The sequence below is a fragment of the Pseudopodoces humilis genome, chromosome 31 (genome assembly GCF_049639895.1).
Source record: "Pseudopodoces humilis isolate 2021_Gansu_Grassland_sample_001 chromosome 31, ASM4963989v1, whole genome shotgun sequence".
Classification (NCBI taxonomy): Eukaryota; Metazoa; Chordata; class Aves; order Passeriformes; family Paridae; genus Pseudopodoces; species Pseudopodoces humilis.
Window position 1 is genome coordinate 2,202,341 of NC_142230.1, and position 19,057 is coordinate 2,221,397.

The 19,057-nt window shown below is 65.9% G+C and overlaps 4 protein-coding genes across 4 annotated transcripts; 1 reads left to right on the forward strand and 3 right to left on the reverse strand.

Moving 5' to 3' along the window:
- Positions 1-3,280: 3,280 nt before the first annotated feature.
- Positions 3,281-6,001, reverse strand: ISG20L2 (interferon stimulated exonuclease gene 20 like 2). The gene is made up of 3 exons (XM_005532368.3): positions 5,194-6,001; positions 4,876-5,076; positions 3,281-4,145 (listed from the first exon to the last, which is right to left on the reverse strand). The coding sequence occupies exons 1-3, from the start codon at positions 5,893-5,895 to the stop codon at positions 4,032-4,034; spliced, it is 1,017 nt and encodes a 338-aa protein (XP_005532425.1). The 5' UTR covers positions 5,896-6,001; the 3' UTR covers positions 3,281-4,031.
- Positions 6,002-6,122: 121 nt separating this feature from the next.
- Positions 6,123-8,614, forward strand: METTL25B (methyltransferase like 25B). The gene is made up of 7 exons (XM_005532367.3): positions 6,123-6,266; positions 6,455-6,573; positions 6,648-6,935; positions 7,009-7,071; positions 7,142-7,833; positions 8,080-8,267; positions 8,372-8,614. The coding sequence occupies exons 1-7, from the start codon at positions 6,221-6,223 to the stop codon at positions 8,593-8,595; spliced, it is 1,620 nt and encodes a 539-aa protein (XP_005532424.2). The 5' UTR covers positions 6,123-6,220; the 3' UTR covers positions 8,596-8,614.
- A 52-nt stretch (positions 8,615-8,666) lies between these two features.
- On the reverse strand, positions 8,667-10,547 carry MRPL24 (mitochondrial ribosomal protein L24). Its single transcript, XM_088068659.1, has 6 exons — positions 10,395-10,547; positions 9,526-9,709; positions 9,350-9,445; positions 9,158-9,261; positions 8,943-9,073; positions 8,667-8,863 (listed from the first exon to the last, which is right to left on the reverse strand). The coding sequence occupies exons 2-6, from the start codon at positions 9,703-9,705 to the stop codon at positions 8,727-8,729; spliced, it is 648 nt and encodes a 215-aa protein (XP_087924785.1). The 5' UTR covers positions 9,706-9,709; positions 10,395-10,547; the 3' UTR covers positions 8,667-8,726.
- Positions 10,548-11,617: 1,070 nt separating this feature from the next.
- Positions 11,618-17,995, reverse strand: HDGF (heparin binding growth factor). The gene is made up of 6 exons (XM_005532366.3): positions 17,838-17,995; positions 12,766-12,842; positions 12,542-12,680; positions 12,274-12,450; positions 12,016-12,206; positions 11,618-11,916 (listed from the first exon to the last, which is right to left on the reverse strand). Exons 1-6 carry the CDS (start codon positions 17,922-17,924, stop codon positions 11,910-11,912), a joined length of 678 nt encoding a protein of 225 aa, XP_005532423.1. The 5' UTR covers positions 17,925-17,995; the 3' UTR covers positions 11,618-11,909.
- Between the last annotated feature and the right edge of the window lie 1,062 nt (positions 17,996-19,057).

Consider the following 19,057-nt stretch of genomic DNA (forward strand, 5'->3'; position numbering starts at 1 on the left):
GCTGGCTCCCTCCGTCCGTCCGCCCCGTCCCGCCCGCGCCGCCGTTTTATCGCCGAGCTGGTCCCACCCCCCGGCCCCGGCACGGGGGCTCCGCGCTCACCTGCGGAGTGAGAGCCCAGAGGGAGCCCCCCGCCCCCATTTGCCGTGGGGGTGCAGCCTGGAGGCACCACCTGCTCTGCCTGTGCCCCCCAAACTCCTCCCATTCCCGCTGAGATCTGAACGCTCCTCATCTCCCCGCACCCCCCAGGCTGGCTGCATCTCCCCGAGCTGCCTGTACCGCCCTAATCTCCAGCATCCCCCCGAATCTGCCTGTACCCCACGTGTGCTGCACCCCCGGGAGCTGCTGCACCCCCCGAATCCGGCTGTACCCCTCCAAGCTGCCTGCACCCCTCGATCTCCACGCGTCCCCCTGCAACTGCGCGCCCCCCCAGACCCACCCGCACCCCCCGTGTGCGCAGGACACGCGTGTTCACAGGGCTGGGATGTTGGCACGGGCGGCTGCAGGTGCGCCCGTGTGGGCACGAGTACGCGGGCAGGGCTGAGACTTTCCCAGCCTCACGGTCACGCACAAACTCGCAGCCGTGTCCGGGCACACTCGTGTGCGTGCAGGGCAGGGAGGCTGCTCCTGAGCTTGGGGTGAGCTGCCAGGGGCAGGTGAAAGCCTGGTCTCAGGCAGGTAAGGAGCGCCGAGGGATTTCCCGAGGTTTTTCAGCCCTGGGAACCGCCGCGGGAAGGGCAGGTTGCGCTGCGGGGCCGGTTCTGGGCAAGAAAAGCAAGAAATGGCGTTTCTGGTTCAGCAGGAGCTCTGGAATGGAAGGAGAGAGGTTTCTTCTCCGATTTGGGGTGAAAAGGCCCCACAGAGCCCCCGCCGCCCCCCTCCTCCTGTCCACGTCCCCCCTGTGCCCCCAGAACCTCCGGCTCGGGCCGGTGAGCCAAGTCCCGGCTTGCCGCATCCCTAATCCCCCGAAGAACAGGATTTCTCACCAAGCGCTGACATAACTTCACCTACAGCAGCGCCGAGGTCGTGCCAGAGGGGACAGGGACAGGCAGAACTGCCGGGGCTCGGGAAGGGGGTGCTGGTGAAGGGTCACCCCAACCCCTTCACCCCAGGGGACGCAGGAACTGCGTCCTCCCATCCCGGAGTCACAGGAGGGGCGGTGCTGTGGGTTTGCTCCAAATCAGGGGAAAATAGGGGAAAAAACAAAAAAACCCCAAACAATAAAAAACATCCACATTCCAGGGTAATTGGGTGGAGGGGTCTGGGGTGGGATCTGCGGGCAAACCCCTCGGGGCACCCCTGCTTCCGTGCTGGGTACCGTGACACACTGGGGTTATGAGCGCCAGCACCGGCAGCCCCACATCTGGAAGGGATTCTGCCGGGAAAGGCGGATAAAGCCTTCGCACCCCACCCTCCTCTCCCGACCATCCCGGTGAAGCCCTGGGGTCGGCAGGCAAACTACGGGCACCAAATAACGCCCCCGGAACGCCTGTCACCCCTGGGAAGGGCTCAGATTCCCTGGGAGGCGGGTGGAGAGCCGGCTCCCAGTGCCAGGGCAGCAGCAGCTGGCTCAGCCCCTGGAAACATCCGGCACCATCCACCGCCCGCACCTCCCTTCCCGGCAAAAATCCTCACAAACCGCAGAAATCCTGAGCGCAAACCGGGGCGGGGGGGCTCCCCCACCCCAGGCAGGGCTCCATCGCTGCCCCGGTACCCCCGGGGGATCCCCCCAAATGCTGTCGGTGCCCCAGAGCCCCTCCTGGGAGGATGTGGTTGCTTGGGGATGTTCCCCCCGCCCCTCCCCGGTGCCCGGGATCCGCCCCGGGAGGGGGTGTCGGGTACCCCCACCCCATACCAAATCTGTCGGGGGTCATCCCAATTTCCCCAGCCTCTCGGTGAGTTGGGAGAGAGGATGGGGGGGCTGCACTGTGGGGGGCTGGGGGGTGAAGCCTGAGCAAGGGCAGGTCACCCGTCGTCTCCGCCCCATGTCCCCACAAATCCTTCCCAGCTGGCGGGACGCAGCCCCCACCCCCCGCCTCTGGCCACGGCCACGGCCGCTACGGAAATGAAACCCAGCTGGACGGCGCGACCGAGTCCGGCCCCGGCCCCGTGGCCGATGGGACCCCCGGCTGTGGGGCGGGAGGGAGCCCACGTGCCCCAAGAGCTGTGCGGTGCCGCCACAGCGGGAGCCTGCCCCGACCCAGGACCCCGATCCAGCCCTGCCCCTGCCAGGACCCTCACTCAGCTCCAGGACCCCGATCCAGCCCTGCCCCTGCCAGGACCCTCACTCAGCTCCAGGACCCCGATCCAGCCCTGCCCCTGCCAGGACCCTCACTCAGCTCCAGGACCCCGATTCAGCCCTGCCCCTGCCAGGACCCTCACTCAGCTCCAGGACCCCGATCCAGCCCTGTCCCGGCTCTAGGACCTTCCCTCAGCTCCGGGGCTCTGCCCCAGCCCCGGGACCCTCCGTTCCAGCCCGCGCCCGGCCCCCAGCCCCATCCGGGGGTACCCCCGGGTGAGATTCAAGCGAAGCCCCCGGGACCCTGACCCACATCCCGCAGCCGCCGAGGGCTGGGGCCCGGCCGGCTGCTTCTCATTTCCAGGGCCATAAACCCCTTTAACGACCGGCCATTTATAACCGCAGCAAAGCCCCTAATCACCGCCAAACCCGGCCCAGACACAAAGGCTCCCGCCTGCTCCTCCGCCCTCCCACCTTCCTCTGGATTTTGGGGCTCTGACAGCTTTCCCACCCCCTGGGTGTGCAAGGCAGGAGTGGGAGGGATGCTCCCCTCGAACTCCGCAAGCCCGTGGGATGCTCGCTCTCCAGATCTCCGCGTTTAACCCCAAATAAAGGGGGACGGGCCCCTCCCACTGCCGGGTTGTTCACCCCAAAACCCTCCCTCGGGCTCCCCCGAGCCAAGCGCAGCCACGTAAACACGAGGAAACTCTGGAAAAAGTGACGCACGTCGGGGGCTCGGGGCCGCGTCCAGCCCGGCGGGGGCGGGGGATCCCCCATGGAGGAGCCGGGTTCGCACCGGCACCGCTCCCGGAGCTGCCGCAGCCCCTCGCTTCCAGCACTAAAGGGGTGCCGGGGGGTGCCCAGAGCCGGGGAAGGGGCCAGCTCGTCCTTGGCATGAAGAGGAGGGGGAGGAAGAGCCCCCGGGACGCAGATGTCGGAGGGTTCCGGGTGACCTCGGCCCGGCAAGGGACCCCCCCCTCCCGCCCACCGGGGCCGGAGGCTCCTCCACACCCCCGCCGAAGGTTACAGCTCTTTAATTTTTTATTTTTTTTTTTTTTAATTAGGATTTTGCACATAAACGTTTCAGTTCAAAGCGGTTCCCGTCGGGCTCCGGCGCCTGCGGGGTAAGGCCGCCCTCCGGTGCCGGGGGTGTCCCCGGGCCGGATCCGGGGGGACTCCCCGGGGCAGCACTGGGGGCTCGGGCAGGCACACGGGGCTGCTCCCCACGCCCGGGTTTGTCCTGCCCTCTGCACAACGAGGTAGGTGGAACTCAACCACCGACCCAAGCAGCTCCCGGAGCAAAGTGGGGACTTTCCAGAGGGATCCGAGTCCCACCCACTCCTACACTGCGGCCCGGGGCGCACGGGCAGCTGCCAGAGGTAGTTTTGGCAAGAGGAAGGAGCCCGCTCCATTCCCAAAGCCCCAGCGATGGGGGCTGTGCTCAGGATGCCCCAGTGTCGCTCCCAGATCAGGACCAGCAGCAGCCCCGAAGTGTCTGGGGGGCGCAGGATCCCAGAGACCCCTCTTGGGGAAGGCACCGTCCCAGTCCCTCCCCAAATCCTGGCGAGAACAGGGCGGGACAAGGCACATCAGCCTGGGGGATGTCACACCCTGCTCCTCGTCATCCACGGACTGGGGCAGCCTCTCAGCAGCCACAGGAGCCCCAAGGGGCAGGACCAGGCCTGGGGGCATCACTCTGGGTTCCCCCAGAGGCAGGACCAGGCTGGGGGTGTCACTCTGGGTTCCCCCAGAGGCAGGACCAGGCTGGGGGTGTCACTTTGAGCCCCCAGAGCGTCACTTCTGCTTCGGGTTCTGCCGCAGGTGCTGCTCCCACTCCTCCTCCACCACCTTGTAGAGCTCCATGGTGGCTCGGGCATCCTCCACCGAGGAATGGCCGCTTTTCCCTACCTGTGGGGACAGACACAAGTCACCACAGCTCCCATTTTGGGGGGCAGCCAGAATTGTGGAGAGATTAGGGGGTGCAGGCAGCTGTGGGGCAGTGCACGCAAGGGTGGGGGGGATACATGGAGATGAGGGTGTGCAGGAAAATTTGGGGGGACAGGTGGATCAGGTGGGGGAACGTGTGGCGATCAGGGCACGTAGGCAGCTCCAAGGAGATGAGGGAGTGCAAGTAGCTGTGGGGAATTGGGGGTGCAGGCAGATTTGGGGAGGGCACAGGCAGATTTGGGGAGGGCGCAGGCAGATTTGGGGAGGGCACAGGCAGATTTGGGGAGGGCACAGGCAGATTTGGGGAGGGCACAGGCAGATTTGGGGAGGGCACAGGCAGATTTGGGGAGGGCGCAGGCAGATTTGGGGAGGGCACAGGCAGATTTGGGGGTAAGGGAAGCTTTAGGGGGATGTGGGGAGCTCAGGGGAGTACAGGCAGACTTAGGGATAAGGAGAAAACTGGGGAGCTGCAGGCAGTGCTGTGGGGTGTGCACAGATAGCGAGGGAGATAGAGAAGGAAAAGTCCCCCAGGCTGCAGGGTTTGAGCTGAAGGTCCCCCCCTCCCACTGGCTGCTTTCCAGGGAAACTGAGGCACGGGGCTGCCTTGCTCCAGGGCTGGCAGCATTCAGGGTTCCTTGGATCCATTCCCAGGGATGGCACTTCCCTCCCCAGCGTCTCCCTGCCGCGGTACCTGGATGTCCTGGTTCAGCAGAGCCTTGGTGAGGCGCTTGAGGGAGATGGCCGTGTTCTCCGGGAAGCCAGCCCGGCGGTTCAGCAGCGGCATCTGCGCCGTGTCCCGGGTCAGAGCTTTGGGATGGGAGTACTGCAGAGCCTTGAAGTCGTTGTGGATGGCGTGGCCGACCACCACCTTCCCGGCGAGGATCCGCAGCACCTGCACGAGAGGGGGGGGTTGAGGCCCCCGTGCCCCACGGGGCAGAGCCGTGGGGACAATCCCTCCCCTCGGAGCAGCAGAGCCCGGCCCCGCTCCCTCCCCGAGCTCCCCCCGCACCTGCTGCTGCGCCCTGCGGAAGGGCACGGCTCTGGCCATGTGCTGCCGGCGGATCCCGCTCCAGCGGGTCCGGTAATCCACGATGGGAGCCTCGGGCCGCACGTACTGATCGTACACCACATCACCCTCGTACGTGACGATGCTGCAGCGGGCCAGGGAGCTCGTGCGCCCGCCGGGGCCCGTGCCCACCATCTCACAGTCTATGGCCACGAGCTTGGGGGGCGCCGGGGGGGCACCGCCGGCCGTGGGGGTGCCCCGAGCCGCCCCCCGAGCCTTCCCCTTGCTGCTAGCGGGAGCACCGGTTCCAGCGGAGCCCTTCTGGGATGCCGGGGGGGCTCCGACAGCTTTGGCGGAGTCCCGAGCCGCCCCCCGAGCCTTCCCCTTGGTCCTTGAGGTCCCGGTGTGGCCGTTCTGGGAGTCCGGGGTGCATCGGGGGGCGGCGGCAGGGCCGTTCTCTTTGGGGCACGACCCGGGCCGGCCCGAGCGAGGCTTCCCGGGGCCGCCCCCGCTCCTCCCCGACCCCCGTCCCGGAGCCCGCCGGGGCCCGCCCGGTGCCGCCGGGAGCTGCTTCTGCCGCAGGACCCCGCGGCGCTCCAGCTCTCGCCGCCGCCGCACGAAGCTCTGGTGCTTCTGGTTCCCCGGCTTCTTCTTCGGGCGGCTTTCGGGGGCGGAGAAGTCCAAGTTGAGGATCAAATCGTCCATGGCGGCACGGGGCCGGGGGCGCTGCGGTGCGGAGAGGCGGCTGGGCCCCGGGGATCCCCGACACCCGGGAGTGCCGGCACCGACCCCCGGAGACCCCCGGAGACCCCCGGAGACCCCCGCTCCCACCCCCACCCCCTTCACCGGCGCCTCCCGGAACCGGAAGTTCCCGTTAGACACGCGGTGTGCACGGTACCGGAAGTGACGTTATCCGCGCGCGCCGCGGCGGGAACTCGGCGGCGAGGTGCGCTGAGCAGCGCGCGCGCGGCCGCGACGGCTCCGTGACGTAACTGGTGACGTCAAAGCGACGTCGCGGGACATCGGCGACATGCCCGGTGTCCCGGCCGGCCCGGTGACGTCACGGGTGCTCGGGGGTGAGTGATGCCCCGGGGTGATGTGGTGGCTCCGGGGGGTGTCACAGCTGCGTGACGTCATTGCGAGAGGGGTGATGTCTCATGGCGTGGCATATGACGTCATATGGCTGAACGGGATGGGCAGAGCCGGGGAGGGAGTGAGCTCTGGGTGATGTGGGAGTGCCAGGGCTGATCCCCGCTGCCCCCAGGAGCTGCCATGGCGCCCCAGAGCCCCCCACACGTGCGGCACTCCCGGGAGCAGCGGCGGGCCGCTGACATCATCCGCCTCCTGATGCTCTACCGGCCCCTGCTCGACGCCTTCGTCATTGTGAGTGTCCCCAAGCTGTCCCCGGGCCGTGCCCCCCCGGGCTGTGTTCTCCACGCTGACCCCTCTCCCCTCAGGATTTCTTCACCGAGGGTCTGTGGGCACAGCTGCCCCCGGCCTGGCAGCCCGCTCTGGCCAGCGCCAGCCCTGCGCAGCTGGCCGGGCTCCTGGGGGGCCGCGGGGGCCCGGGGGCTGCCTGGCCCTTGTCCCTCCTGGCCTTTGCCGCCGCTGCCCGGGCCCTTGCCTTCCCTCGGTGGTGCCCGGCAGGGTCCCCGCGCCCCCCGTGCCAGAGCTCCCGCCTGCACCCGCTGCTCCGCCGCCACGTCAAGCCCAAAAAGCAGCACGAGATCCAGCGCCTGGGCAAGGTGGGTGCCCCTCCCCATCCCCTGAGACCTCCCGAGTCCCCCCAGCCCCCCTAACAGCCTCCGTTCCCCACAGCTGCTGCAGCGGCTGAGCCGGGCCACCGGCTGCGAGCGCGTGGTGGATATCGGAGCAGGGCAGGTAAGAGCGGGGGACACCGAGGGGTCCCAGGGGATCCCCCCACCCGAGCTGAGCTTGTGTCCCTCCACAGGGCCACCTTTCCCGGTTCCTGGCCTTTGGCCTGGGCCTGTCGGTCACTGCAGTGGAGAGCGACGGCCGCCTGGTGGGCCTGGCTGAGCGCTTCGACCGGGAGCTGCTGCAGGAGCTGGGGAAAGCCAGGGGGCACGGGAGGCTCCCCCCGCGCCCCCTCACCCCCCGGGCCCCGCAGCACGTGGCCGGGCGCCTGGACCCCGCAGCTCCCTGGGGAGAGCTCCTGCCCCCCGACCCCCCAGGACCCGGCCCCGCTGCCAGGAACCCGCTGGGGGGCCCGGGGGGCTCTGAGGCCGGGGGGCGGGTGCTGGTGACGGGGCCCGACGCCTGCGGGGACCTCAGCCCGGCCCTGCTGAGCCACTTCGCCCGCAGCCCCGCCGTGGCTGCCGTGGCCTTGGTGGGCTGCTGCTACATGAAGCTGTCAACCGGCCCGCAGCCCCCCGGCTGCCCCACGGGCTACCCCCTGAGCACCTCGGTGGCCGCGCTGCCGGGCCACCAGCTGTCCTACCGCGCACGGGAGGCCGCGTGCCACGCGCTGGAGGAGTTCGAGAGGCGGCTGCGCGGGGGCAGCCCCCAGCTGCGAGCCCACTGCTACCGCGCCGTGCTCGAGAGCCTCATCTGCACCGCTGACCCCGCCAAGAGGCACCTGGGCCTGCAGCCAGGCAGGAAGGCACATACCCTCAGCTTCTCCCAGTGAGTTTGGGCGGGGGGACCCTCTTCTGCATCCCCTGGTGGTCCCCAGTGAGTCTGGGGAGGTGGGACCCCTTTCTGGGACAATCTGCTGGCCCTCCCTGGGTTTGGGGATGGAGGATCCTTTTCTGGAACTCTCCTTATGAGTTTGGGGAGTAGGGACACTCTTCTGTGTCCCCTCCTGGCCCTGCAGTGAGTTTGGGGAGGGGAGAGTCCTGCCTGGGACTCCCCTGCCCCCTTTCATGACAGATACGCCCACCTGGGGCTGCCCCTTGCGGGACTGGACCCAGCGGGGGTTCCGCTGGACTCGGAGGCCGTGGGGGCCATGCTGGAGCAGCAGCACAAGGTGGTGGCATTCTGCACCCTGGGGCAGCTTCTGGCACCTGCTGTGGAGACCCTCATCCTGCTTGACCGTCTGCTCTACCTGCGGGAGCAAGGTGGGCGTGGGCAGGGCTGCCAGGGTGATCCAACCCCTCTTCTGTTTCCTCTCTCTCTGGACCCCTCACTCCGCTCTCGGGACTCTCCTTTGCCTTTTTCCCAGGTTTCCACTGTGCCCTTGTGCCCCTCTTCAACCCCCGGTTCTCTCCGCGGAACCTGGTGCTGGTGGCTGCACGGACCCCGCTGGCCACAGTGCTGGCCGGGCTGGACAGGGACAGTGAGGACAGCAGCGAGGACACAGACAGCAGCAAGGATGAGGACCTGGGGGAAGCAGAGTCCCCCAGAGTGGGGCAGAGCCCCCACAGCCCTGGGCACAGAGCACAATAAAGCCAGGATTTGTATGGTTTGGGTGTGAGTGAGTCCGTGCTGCTCCAAAAACACTGCACGCTACTAACACAGAAAATCAAGAGAGGTGTTTATTGCAGAGCCCAGCTTCTGGGGGCTTCCAGCTCCCCCAGTTAATACCAGTAGGATTTCTTGGCCCGGCGTGTCTCCACGATCCCCATGGCATCCATGATCTCCTCCTCGAAGGTCTTCAGGGATGGCCGGTACGTCTTGGCCAGCGCATCCTCCTCCGACGTGTCCTTGGGGCCATCTGTGCGGGCGGGGGGACAGCGCTGACTCCCTGTGTCCCCCCGGGACATCCCCCCAGCCTCTGCTGCCGTGGCACTCACCCACCCACTGCTCGGGGACGACGCCGTCCTGGCGTGGCTGGGGGGGCACGGGCAGGATGCGGCCGCTGCGCAGCGACACGCGGACACGCTCGCCCTCCTCCGTGTAGCGCCACTCCACCTCTGTCGGCTTCCTGTGGGCACACAGCGTTGGCAGGGGGCAGGACTGAGGTGGGGGGCAGCACTGGGGTTCCCTCAGCTCCCCCCCAGGCCGTTACCGGTCCTCGGGGTCCACCAGGCAGATCTGGCTGAGCAGCAGCGGTGCCTCGCTGGTGATGTAGGTCCCGGAGTACTTGGCTGTGCGGTTGATGTAGCGATAGTGCTGCGAGGGCACGGGGGGGGTCACTGACAGCCCGTGGCCTCCCCGGCCTCCTCACAGCCCCCTCCAGCCCTCCCTGCTCCAGCCTCACCGTGTTCAGTCCTTCCACCACCACCCAGTTGCGGGCTTGCACCACCTGGGTGACCATCCCCTGCTTCCCCGCATCCTTCCCGGCCAGCACCTGGACCTGCGGTGGAGAGAGGGGCACAGCTGGGACCCCCAGCCCCGCTGCCAGCCAGGGGGGAACCCGGGGAGAGGGAGCCTCACCGTGTCACCCTTAAACACCTTCCAGTCGTCCTTGGCGACGGGTTCCACAAAGACCTTGCGGCGGCGCTGCCCCGGGGGGTTGCGGAGCCGGGCTGCCATGGAGTCGGGGGGCCACAGCCCGTGCCGGTACCCCGGGGGCAGCCGCGGCCGTGCCGCGCTCAGCAGCGCCGACAGCCGCATGGTGCTGGGGACTTGGAGGTCAGGGGGGCCACTGAACCCCCTGGGGATGCTCCCCAGGGTTATGTGGGGCTGGGCGAGATGCAGGGGTCCGGCAGAGCCCACCCACCACCAAGGAGGAGCCACCCCCACCCACCCGGGCCCTGAGAGCCCCCGCTGAAGGGGATCAAAGCGTCTGGCACATCAGCCCCCCCAGAAAAGGGAGCCAGGGATCCCACAGGGCAGCCCCCCACCCAAAGGGGTGTCCTGCAAAGCACCGAAAGGGGACCTGTAGAGCCCCCCGCTCCCCGAAGAAAACCAAGGAGTCACACAGACACTTTTCCCTTTCCCCAAAGGGGAACACGGGCGTCCCACAGACGGGGAGAGCACCCCATCAAAGAGGACCCAGGGGTCCCACAAATGCCATCCCCCCAAAGGGCACACGGACACCGGCAGAGCCGCCTCCATCCCCGAAGGGCCCCGTGGATGTCGCGAAGTCCCCCCGCAGTCCCAAAGAGAACCCGCAGAGCCCCACCACCAGCCTAAGGGAATCCAGGGTCCCGCACAGCACACCCCCCTGGGAAACGACCCCCAGGCGTCCGGCAGAACCCCGGACACCCCCAAAGGGCCCCAAGCCCCGGCAAACCCCCCCGGTACCCCAGAAAGGGCCCCGCAGAGCCCCCACAGAGGTCCCGGACCCCGACCCCGCTCACCTGCGGGACCCGCGCCGCTCCCGCGCTCCGGGGGGGCGTGGCCAATCGCTGGGTGGGCGTGGCTACGCTCTGGGTGGGCGTGGCCCGACTCAGCGCATGCCCAGACGCGGCGCTGCTGTGGCGCGCGGCCCCGCCTGGGAGCGCTGCGGAGGCCGCGGAGGTGGTGCCCGCCGCAGGGCACGCCGGGAGCCGTGGTCCTGGCGCGGGGCACGCCGGGAGCCGTTGTCCTGGCGCGGGGCACGCCGGGAGCCGCTGTCCTGGCGCGGGGCACGCCGGGAGCCGTTGTCCTGGCGCGGGGCACGCCGGGAGCTGTAGTCCCGCCGCCCCCGGTGTCCCCCGCCCCTCCGGTCCTCCAGCCCCGCCGCAGCTCCCGCGGCGCTCCGGCACACCGTGGAGCGGCTGTCGGGAGCTGTAGTCCCGCCGAAGCTGGCGCCCGGCCACGGCTCCATTTTCTGCCCCTGCCCTCCCTGTACCCGGGGCTGGCCCTGGGGCAGGGGAGGGTCGCTGCTGTCCCCTCTGCAGAGAGCCGGGCACGGGCACATTCCCCCGGGCTGGGCTCTCCTCGCTGGGTGGTGCGTGTGGAACAGGGTGCCCAGAGAATGGTCACGGCCACAAGCCTGCCACAGCTCAAGGAGCATTTGGACAAGGGCCTTGGGCACAGGATGCGATTTTGGGGTGTCCTGTGCAGGGCACAGAGCTGGACTCGATGATCCTGGCAGGTCCCTCCCTGCTCAGGATATTCCACTATTCCAGGATAGAAGTTGAGTGCTTGGACAACACTCTAGGACAATGGGATTTGGGGGCATCTGGGGGTGTCCTGTGCAAGGCCAGGGCTCGATGATCCCTGTGCATCCCTTCCAGCTCAGGATATTCTGTGATTTCATGATCCTAGAAGTCAAGGAGTGTTTAGACAATGCTCTTGGATGCTGGGATTTTGAGGTCTTGTGTGCAGTGCCAGGAGTAAGATTTGATCCTTCTGTGTCCCTTCCAGCTCAGGGCATTGTATGATTCTGTAGTTCCTATTTTAGCTCCCCTCCAAAACTCTCCCCTGGCTTTCCCTGCCCCAGCTCCATCTCTCCCCCTGGTCCATGTGCTCCAGAGCTGCCAGAGGGACTCTGGCAGCCCCACCTCTCTGGGCAGCCCAAAGGGCCCCAAAACCACCCATGCAGGGGGGTCCTGGGGCTAGGTTAGTCCCCAGGGGCTCACCCAGGGCCTACAAGCGCTTTAAAAAGGCAAGATTCGCTTTTATTTCAAATCAACTGCTCAGCCCCGAGGAATCACTAATACAAAGCGTGCGCCCACGGCAGGGCAGGCACGGAGCACTCGGGGTCAGTACCGGTCTGCTCTGCCATTCCTCTCTCTTTTTGTAGTTTTTTTTTCTTTTTTTTTTCCTTTTGAAATTTCATTTTGGGGTGGTTTCTCTCGTCCAGAGCTCCGGACGCGACGAGCCGGCGTGGGCGACGCGGGGCAGCACCCAGGAGCCGGCAGGGAAGGATCAGCTCGCCGGGGAAGCCGCTACAGGCTGTGGAGGCCAAGAAGAGACCCAGGTTCTCAGTCAGACCCTGTGGTGCCAGGGATGCCCTGGGGGCTGTGGGGACAGGGGTCACTGCACCACCCTCACCTCTCCTTGTGGTCTCTGACCTCCTCCTTGCCCTCCTGCTTGGCTTCGTTGGTGTCTGGTGCGTCGGCAGTGTCACTGTTCTTCTCCCCTTCGCTCGGGTTGGCTTTGGGCTCCTCCTTGGGGGCCTCTTCGTTGTCCACCTTCTTGTCCCCTTCCTGCCCCTCCGAATCCTTGGGGCGTTTGGGGGAGTCCTGGGCAGGGGGAGCTCAGGTCAGCCCCAGTCACCCACATCCCCATCCCCAGGGGCCCACCCAGTACCTCCAAAGCATCTTCTGCTTTCCTCTTGATCCCGGCTTTCTCGTTCTTCTCCTTGGACTGCTCGTCGATCACCAGCTTCCCCTCCTCATCGCTGCTCCCCTCCGCGTTGCCTTTCTTCTCCCCGTCTCCCTGCGGCTCCCGCTCGGCCGCCTCGGGGCAGCTCTTCTTCTGGGTGGGCTTTGGCAACGGGGAGGGGGGTCACAGAGGGCACCCAGGAAGGAGGAATGGGGGGAGAGGTGGGATGGAGGCCCCACAGCTCATGACTCACCTGGTAACCGGAGGCTTTGACCGTGGGGTTGTTCTCAATCTCCCACAAACCTTCGCTGAACCCTTTCCGCTTGTTGGGTTTTCCAAACTTCTCCTTGCACTCCTCGTAGGGGAAGAGGTCTTTGGGCCCCAGGAATGCCCTGTGCCAGGGGAAAACAGTGAGGGGTGGGAGAGAGGGGAATCTCACTTTTCCCACCCACCCTGTAAGCTCAAGCTGCCACTCACGTTTCGTGGGTCCCGAAGAAGAAGACTTGGTACTTATTGGAGGAGGATTTGACTGCAGCTTCTGGCATCTCATCAATCTGTGTGACACGAAGGACAGGGTGAGAGGAGAGGGCAGAGACCCCTAGGGCTTCTCAGACCCCAGGACATCATCCCCTTCCAGTGTCCTATTGATGGGCACTGCTCAGGAAAGGAAAATGCGACTCCTTGGGAACTCACCCACCATCCGGAGACAGTGCTGGCAAGAAGTGATCAGCAGAACCAGTTTTTGTGCCCACTGGTGTGGGGACCAGCGGTGCTCCCCTTCTCCCAGGCCCTCCTCCCTTAAGCTCTTGTCTAGACCAGCTCAGACACACTCAGCAAATTCAGGCACTACCAGCGGTGCCAGTGGGGCCACAGGTCCCAGCCTGGGGATTGGGGTGCCTTGGGGGACACCACCCTGCTGCTGGGACACCCTGGCCAGAACGGGGTCACCAGACAAGGGGACAGCCTGGCAAGGGCTGCGGGGTCAAGCAGCAGCCGGTGTCAAGCCCACGGGCAGGTGCTGCTCCACCGAGCGTGAATAATCCCGAGGCGCCAAGCGGGAACGGAGCGAAAGCAACTCCGGCTGCTTTTTATAGCATCTAAAAATAACCCCCCCTGCAGCCAGCAGCCATAAATTCCCTGAGAAAACCTCAAAGGGAGGTGGAAGGAGCTGAAGGAGGATGCGGGTGGGGGTCTTGGGGCAGGTGCCAGCACGTCACTGGGCTGGAAGGTGCCAGCGCAGATGGCCGGGATGCTGGGTCCCATTGCCAGCACTCTGCTGACTCATGGCACAACCTTTCCTAAGTCACCATGACCCCCACAGCTTACTGAGCCTCAGTTTCCCCAGCCAGCAGGGCTGGGGTGTTGTGACAGGGTGGACCTGGCCAAGAGTTCCTCCTGATTTCCCTCCCAGAGCTGGGAGTGGAACTAACGCTTGCCCCTGTGCCGAGGGGCAGTGCTGGCACAGCCCCAGGGGCAGATGGAAGGGATGGGACACTGGGAAGGCTCTGCACAGGCACCAGGTGGTGGATGGTCGGTGTGATGTCCCACTCCTGGGTGGGATGTGCCTTTGTGCCATCCCCACTGCCCAAACGTGGTTTGGGGCATGCAGGCCGCCCTGCATCAGGATCCAGGGGGCGTTTCAGGATTGGTGAAGTGCTCCCACCCAGCGCCCTGGGGCTACTGGCATTGTCATGCCCCAATGCTGCCCGTTCCTCACAGGCTTGGGGACATTCCAGGAGCAGGGACGGTCCCCAGCAGAGCAAAGGTCAGTCCAGCCCTTGCAGCAGTCCCCAGCGGGACCCTGGCCCATGGTGGCAGCTGGGAGCAGCAGCTCCATCCCTGCGTGGCACCGAAGGCGGAGGAGGGGATGGTGTGACTCAGAGGGGAGGCCACCAGCCCAGCCCAGCCCAGCCCAGCCCAGCCCAGCCCAGCCCCACCGGGGATGGCGCTTCCCGCAGGCCACGTTCCTGCAGGTCACTCCCGGGACAATGTGGCCAAGGCCCCATCAGCCCTAGAGGCCCTGAGCAAGGACACGGAACCCAGACACCCCCTGGGCTTGGACAGGGACCCCATAGCCCCTGGCAGTGCCAGGACCCTGATGGAGATTCCCCAGCTGCACCATTCCCAGAGCAAGTTCCCAAATGTCCTTCCCCAAGGAAAGGCATGCAGAGGCACGGGCAGCAGGTCCAGGGCTGGCTGCCCTGTGGAATTGTGTCCCCAGCCCATGAACTGAGGGGCTCGGGGGACAGCTGAGATCCCCCTGACAGTGGGATTCCCTGCACAGCCCATTCCTGCCAGCACCGGCCCTTTATCAGCCCCTCCTGCACCCCAAGAGGACGTGGTGGCTCTATCTGCATGGGCAGGCGGGGACTGGGGTGTGGGGACACGGGACAGATGGGTGACTCCCCATTGGGGACACTGATAGCACCGGCGCGTGCAAACCCACCCAAAACCCCTGGGCTGCCCAAAGTGCCCCATGAAGGGGGCCCAGGGCTCGTGGCACTGTCACGCCCCATGTCTGTTTGTCTGTCCCTGCTGGACAGTGGCAGTGGGGGGAGACAGGGCTGCAGTGCCCGGGTAAAGTCCACGGTGCCCATTTCTGTGCCCTGCCAGCTCCTGCGAATGGCACCGGTGTCACAGCCCGGCCCTGCCCAGGGACCTGCATCCAGGGCCTGGGGGGGATCCGAAAATGGGCTGGGACAGCTCCCCTGGGAGGGGGAGCTCTGGAGCGTGGCAGGGGAGGGACAGGCACGTAGCCCCGCACTGGACTCTGCCCCCAACCTCTGCTCTTCACCTTTGCAACTGGTCCATGGAGCACAGCTGTGCAGCCTGCCCTGCACTGGCCATGGGGGCTGCTCCCAGCCCCCTCCCTGCCTCAGTTTCCCCACTTCAGGACACGGCTGGCAGCGAGGAGCTGACTGTCAGGAAGGGGAATTCATGGAATTAACTCATGTGGGTCACATGCACCGGGTGGGGGGCTTGTAGCATCCCTGAGTCCCATGGGTGAACCACCCACGCACTCCCCAGGGCTCTCCTCAGCCCTGGGGCCATCCCTGGGCCCCATCCCAGCAGCAGCCTGGCAATGGGCAGCAAATTACCCTGCTCCAGAGGGTATGGCCAGCAGGATCCTGGCCCCACCGCACAGCCATGGGAGCAGGAGATGCTCAGGAAGGGGATGTCAGTGGTGCCAGGATCCCCAGCGTGGTGCTGCTGCTTCGTCCCCTGACGTCCTCCCATGCTGTCCCAGAGCTCTGTATGAAAGATCAGCGGATCTGGCCACAGCAGCAGGGAAGCACAAACGGGCAGGTGACAATGAGGGTCCGGCATAAGGGACCCTGCAGAGAAAGGGGTGAGGGGAAGAGGGAGGCAAGCATCATCTTCTAGGTGCCAGCAACTCATCTCCCCACTCGCATGCCTCAGTTTCCCCTCTGTTTAACGCTGCTCCTCTCAGGGAGAGGCTTCCACTGGAGGCAGGGGCCGAGCTGTTGGTGTTGGGGGATGGTGCCAGGTACCATCCCCAGGGAATGGGTCAGGGAAACAACCCCTGCCCCGCAGTGCTGCCAGCTCCCCCCTCCATTTCTTCCGGTATCTCTCTGCTCCAGCCACACCTGGTTGGAAACAAATATCCCAGCAAACGCCACGCGTGGCCGGGTAACGTTTCATCACAGCACCTGATTAGTCACGGGCAAGCCCTGCCTGCTTCACCCTGACCGATTAGTCACGGTGGGGAGGGCTGCACTCCAAACCCCCCCCCCCCGCGCGATCAACCAGCATCCCTGGGCTTGGGGAACCCAACCTCCCCCTGCTTCCAGAGGGGGAAAACCTGCTCCCTGCCTGTCCCAGCAGCCCCGAAACGCTCCTGCCATGATGGTGGCGGCGAAACCAGGAGATGAGCGGGGTGTGAAACCCGAGCGGGCCCGGGCGCGCTCAGGCGCTAATTCGGTCCCCGGGAGCTGAGCCCGGCTTTGCGAGCCCCGACCCGGCGTCACCCCCGGCGGGGCACCCGGGCCAGCGGCTGCTCGGGAAGCGAGCTGCGATGGGATGGGATGGGAGGAGGAGGATGGGGCAGCGGGCAGGGGGAGCATCGCTGTCCCCCGGAGAGAGGCTGCGGGGGAAAGGCGGGCGGCGGTGGAAGCAGGCGCCGGGCTCCCAGGGATCCCTCTGGCTCCTCCTCGCAAAGCCGCTTTCAAATGCGCGTTGGGAGGCCAGTGCCAAATCCGAACGGCTCCCAACCCCCTCCCGGCCTCCCCGCCAGAACCCGACAAACCAAACAAAAGTTATTCAAATCCGGGAGGGGAAGGAGGAGGGGATGGGGGGGGTGGGATCCTCGGCCTTTAAAGCCCACCGCCCCATTCCTCCCCTTTTCCGCTCGATTTGGGGTTTCCAGGCAGCCCCAGTGCCCTTTGCAGCAAGGCCGGGGAGTGTGTGTGTGTGTGTGTGCGTGTGGGGGGAACACTCCAAGGAAATTTTAAACTGCATCATCAACCGCTTAAAAATAACCAGCGCCGTGTTGTGTAGCCAGAGCTGCCCACGGCCCCCGGCCGGGGATCCGGCCCTGAAGGCTTTGGGTTTCATCCCAGGGGTCCCGGGCTCACGGCACGGCCCCCCAGGGCCCTGGAGGGCTGGAGAGAGCCGGGGGGCAGTGGCGGAGCCTCGACCCCCCCGCGCCCTCCCCGTATGCACGGCCCCCCCTTCTCCCCGTCCTAAGTCCTCAATAATTCTATCGATTTTTCTAAAGCCAAACTCCCGGCGAGCGCTGGCACCTCTCCGGCACCCGTGGCAAGAGGTAAGGCCACGAAGAGCCGGGGGACACGCTCGGGGACCTGCCGGCGAGGTCAGGGCGGGGGGGTTCGGCTGGACCCCCCCCCCCGGGCTCCCCCAGATCATCGGTGAAGCGCGGGCCCGGCAGCCCGGCCCCTCCCCGGGGTCCCGCAATGGAGCGGGAAGGGCGTCGTGGTGCGGCCCCACGTGGAACAGGGACCCCCCGGGAGCCGGGAGGGGTCACCCCGGGGAGGGGCTCACCCCGGGCTGGCCCAGCCTCGTGCTCCGGTGCTGGATGCGGCCCCGGTCACCGGGGCCGGCCCGAGCGGGGTCCCCACTCCCACGCGGTGGCAGAAGCCACGCGGTCTCCACCCGTGACCCCCCGGGAGAGAAATGAATAAACAGCACAAAAAGGGCCCCGGGAGGAGCCCGGGATGTTGTTTCCAACACATGAAATCCCCCCCAAGCCCAACGAAATGTCCCGAAAGCGCCTCCCCGAGCCTCGGTACCGAGTAACCCCCGAGTCCGCCGGGCCCGGCCTTACATAAGGTGCCGGCAAAGTTGGACCCCGGCCCCGGTGGAAAGGGACCGGGGGGGCTCGGAGCCTGACCCCAGTGTCATCACACCCCCCGCCGTCCCACGGGGGCAGCCTGACCCCGGTGCGCCCCCTCCCCCCATCCCCCGGGGCACCTCGGCCGCCCGCGTTATGCAACGGGGAGCACCGGAGAGAGCACCGGGGGGGCACCGGGGGTCCCATCGCCCCCCACAGCCCTTCCCCAGCTCCTTACCCGGGCAGGCCAGTGCGGGTAACCCTTCATCTTGGCGAAGACCAGGTCCCCGCATTTGTATTCCTTCTGCCGGTTGGACCGGGACATCTTGGCTTGCGGCTCCTCCCGGGACCGGGGGAGCGGACGGGGGGTGGGGGAGGGGAGGAGGGGGTTAGGGATGAAGTTGCGGAGGCAAAACCCGGCGAGGCAGGGATTAGCCAAAAAAAAAAAAAAAAAAAGGAAAAAAAAAAAAAAAAAAAAAAAAAAAAAAAGAAACCCCGACAAAAAAAACACCCCCCCCCTAATCCGAGGGGGGAGGCAGCGGCTGCCCTGCCCCCCCGGCGCGGACCCCGGGCGGGGGGCGGCGGCGGCGGCCGCGGGGTCAGCGGCGGCGCGGCGCAGCGGCGGAGGGCCCAAGCCCCATGCGGTTGTATGTGTTTGAAATTCAATTGCTCCCTCCCTCCGCCACCCCCCCCCCCCACCCTTCCCCTTCCTCCTCCTCCTCCTCCTCCTCCTCTCCTCCTCCTCCCGGTGGATGCGCTCGGAGCTCGCGGGCTCGGCAGCGCTGCCTGGGCGCTCACACCCACAGCCCGCCCACGGCGCCGAGCCGGCCCCCAAAAAACGCCAGCGGAGCCCAAAATGTGCAAAAACCGGCTGCAGGTTGGCCCTGGAGGGGGTGTGGATGCTTCCAGCCGCGATGGGAACGCCAGCTCGGGGTGACACCAGAGGGACGCCCCGCCTGGAAATGGAGGCGTCCGGTGTAGAAGCGGTGCAAATCCGGTGTTACAGCAAAATCCGTGTAAAACAGCGGAAAACGGGCGTAAACCCCTGCGAAACCAGTGTAAGACGGTGAAAAATCGGTGTAAAACAGCAGTAAAATGGTGTAGAAACACATAAAACGGTGCAAAACTATAATGTGAAACAATGAAAAACAGGTGTAAAACAGCACCAAAATGGTGTAAACCCCTGTGAAACAGTGCAAAACTGGCATAAAATCACGTAGAACAGTGCAAAATTGGCTTAAAACTATGTAAAACAGTGCAAAACTGGTTTTAAAACAATGCAAAACAGTGCAAAAGCAGTGTGAGACAGTATCAAACCAGCGTAAACCTATGTTAAAGCACTGCAAAATTGCTGTAACATGACATACAGTGAAACCACTGTAAAACAGTGCAAAATGTGCAAACCAATGCAAAACCAGCCTAAACCCAGTGTAAAATGATGTTAACCCAGTGTACGAG

Coding starts and splice junctions, on each gene's coding strand:
- ISG20L2 (XM_005532368.3), bottom strand. CDS start 5,895: ATGGACGATTTGATCCTCAACTTGGACTTCTCCGCCCCCGAAAGCCGC. Junction 5,077..5,193: donor TCCGCAGGGCGCAGCAGCAG/GTGCGGGGGGAG, acceptor CCTCTCGTGCAG/GTGCTGCGGATCCTCGCCGG. Junction 4,146..4,875: donor TGCTGAACCAGGACATCCAG/GTACCGCGGCAG, acceptor CTGTCCCCACAG/GTAGGGAAAAGCGGCCATTC.
- METTL25B (XM_005532367.3), top strand. CDS start 6,221: ATGCCCGGTGTCCCGGCCGGCCCGGTGACGTCACGGGTGCTCGGGG. Junction 6,936..7,008: donor AGATCCAGCGCCTGGGCAAG/GTGGGTGCCCCT, acceptor CGTTCCCCACAG/CTGCTGCAGCGGCTGAGCCG. Junction 7,072..7,141: donor TGGATATCGGAGCAGGGCAG/GTAAGAGCGGGG, acceptor GTCCCTCCACAG/GGCCACCTTTCCCGGTTCCT.
- MRPL24 (XM_088068659.1), bottom strand. CDS start 9,705: ATGCGGCTGTCGGCGCTGCTGAGCGCGGCACGGCCGCGGCTGCCCCCG. Junction 9,074..9,157: donor CTGGTGGACCCCGAGGACCG/GTAACGGCCTGG, acceptor GTGTGCCCACAG/GAAGCCGACAGAGGTGGAGT. Junction 8,864..8,942: donor CGTCCCCGAGCAGTGGGTGG/GTGAGTGCCACG, acceptor CCGCCCGCACAG/ATGGCCCCAAGGACACGTCG.
- HDGF (XM_005532366.3), bottom strand. CDS start 17,924: ATGTCCCGGTCCAACCGGCAGAAGGAATACAAATGCGGGGACCTGGTC. Junction 12,843..17,837: donor ACCCGCACTGGCCTGCCCGG/GTAAGGAGCTGG, acceptor CGTGTCACACAG/ATTGATGAGATGCCAGAAGC. Junction 12,681..12,765: donor TTCTTCGGGACCCACGAAAC/GTGAGTGGCAGC, acceptor CCCCTGGCACAG/GGCATTCCTGGGGCCCAAAG.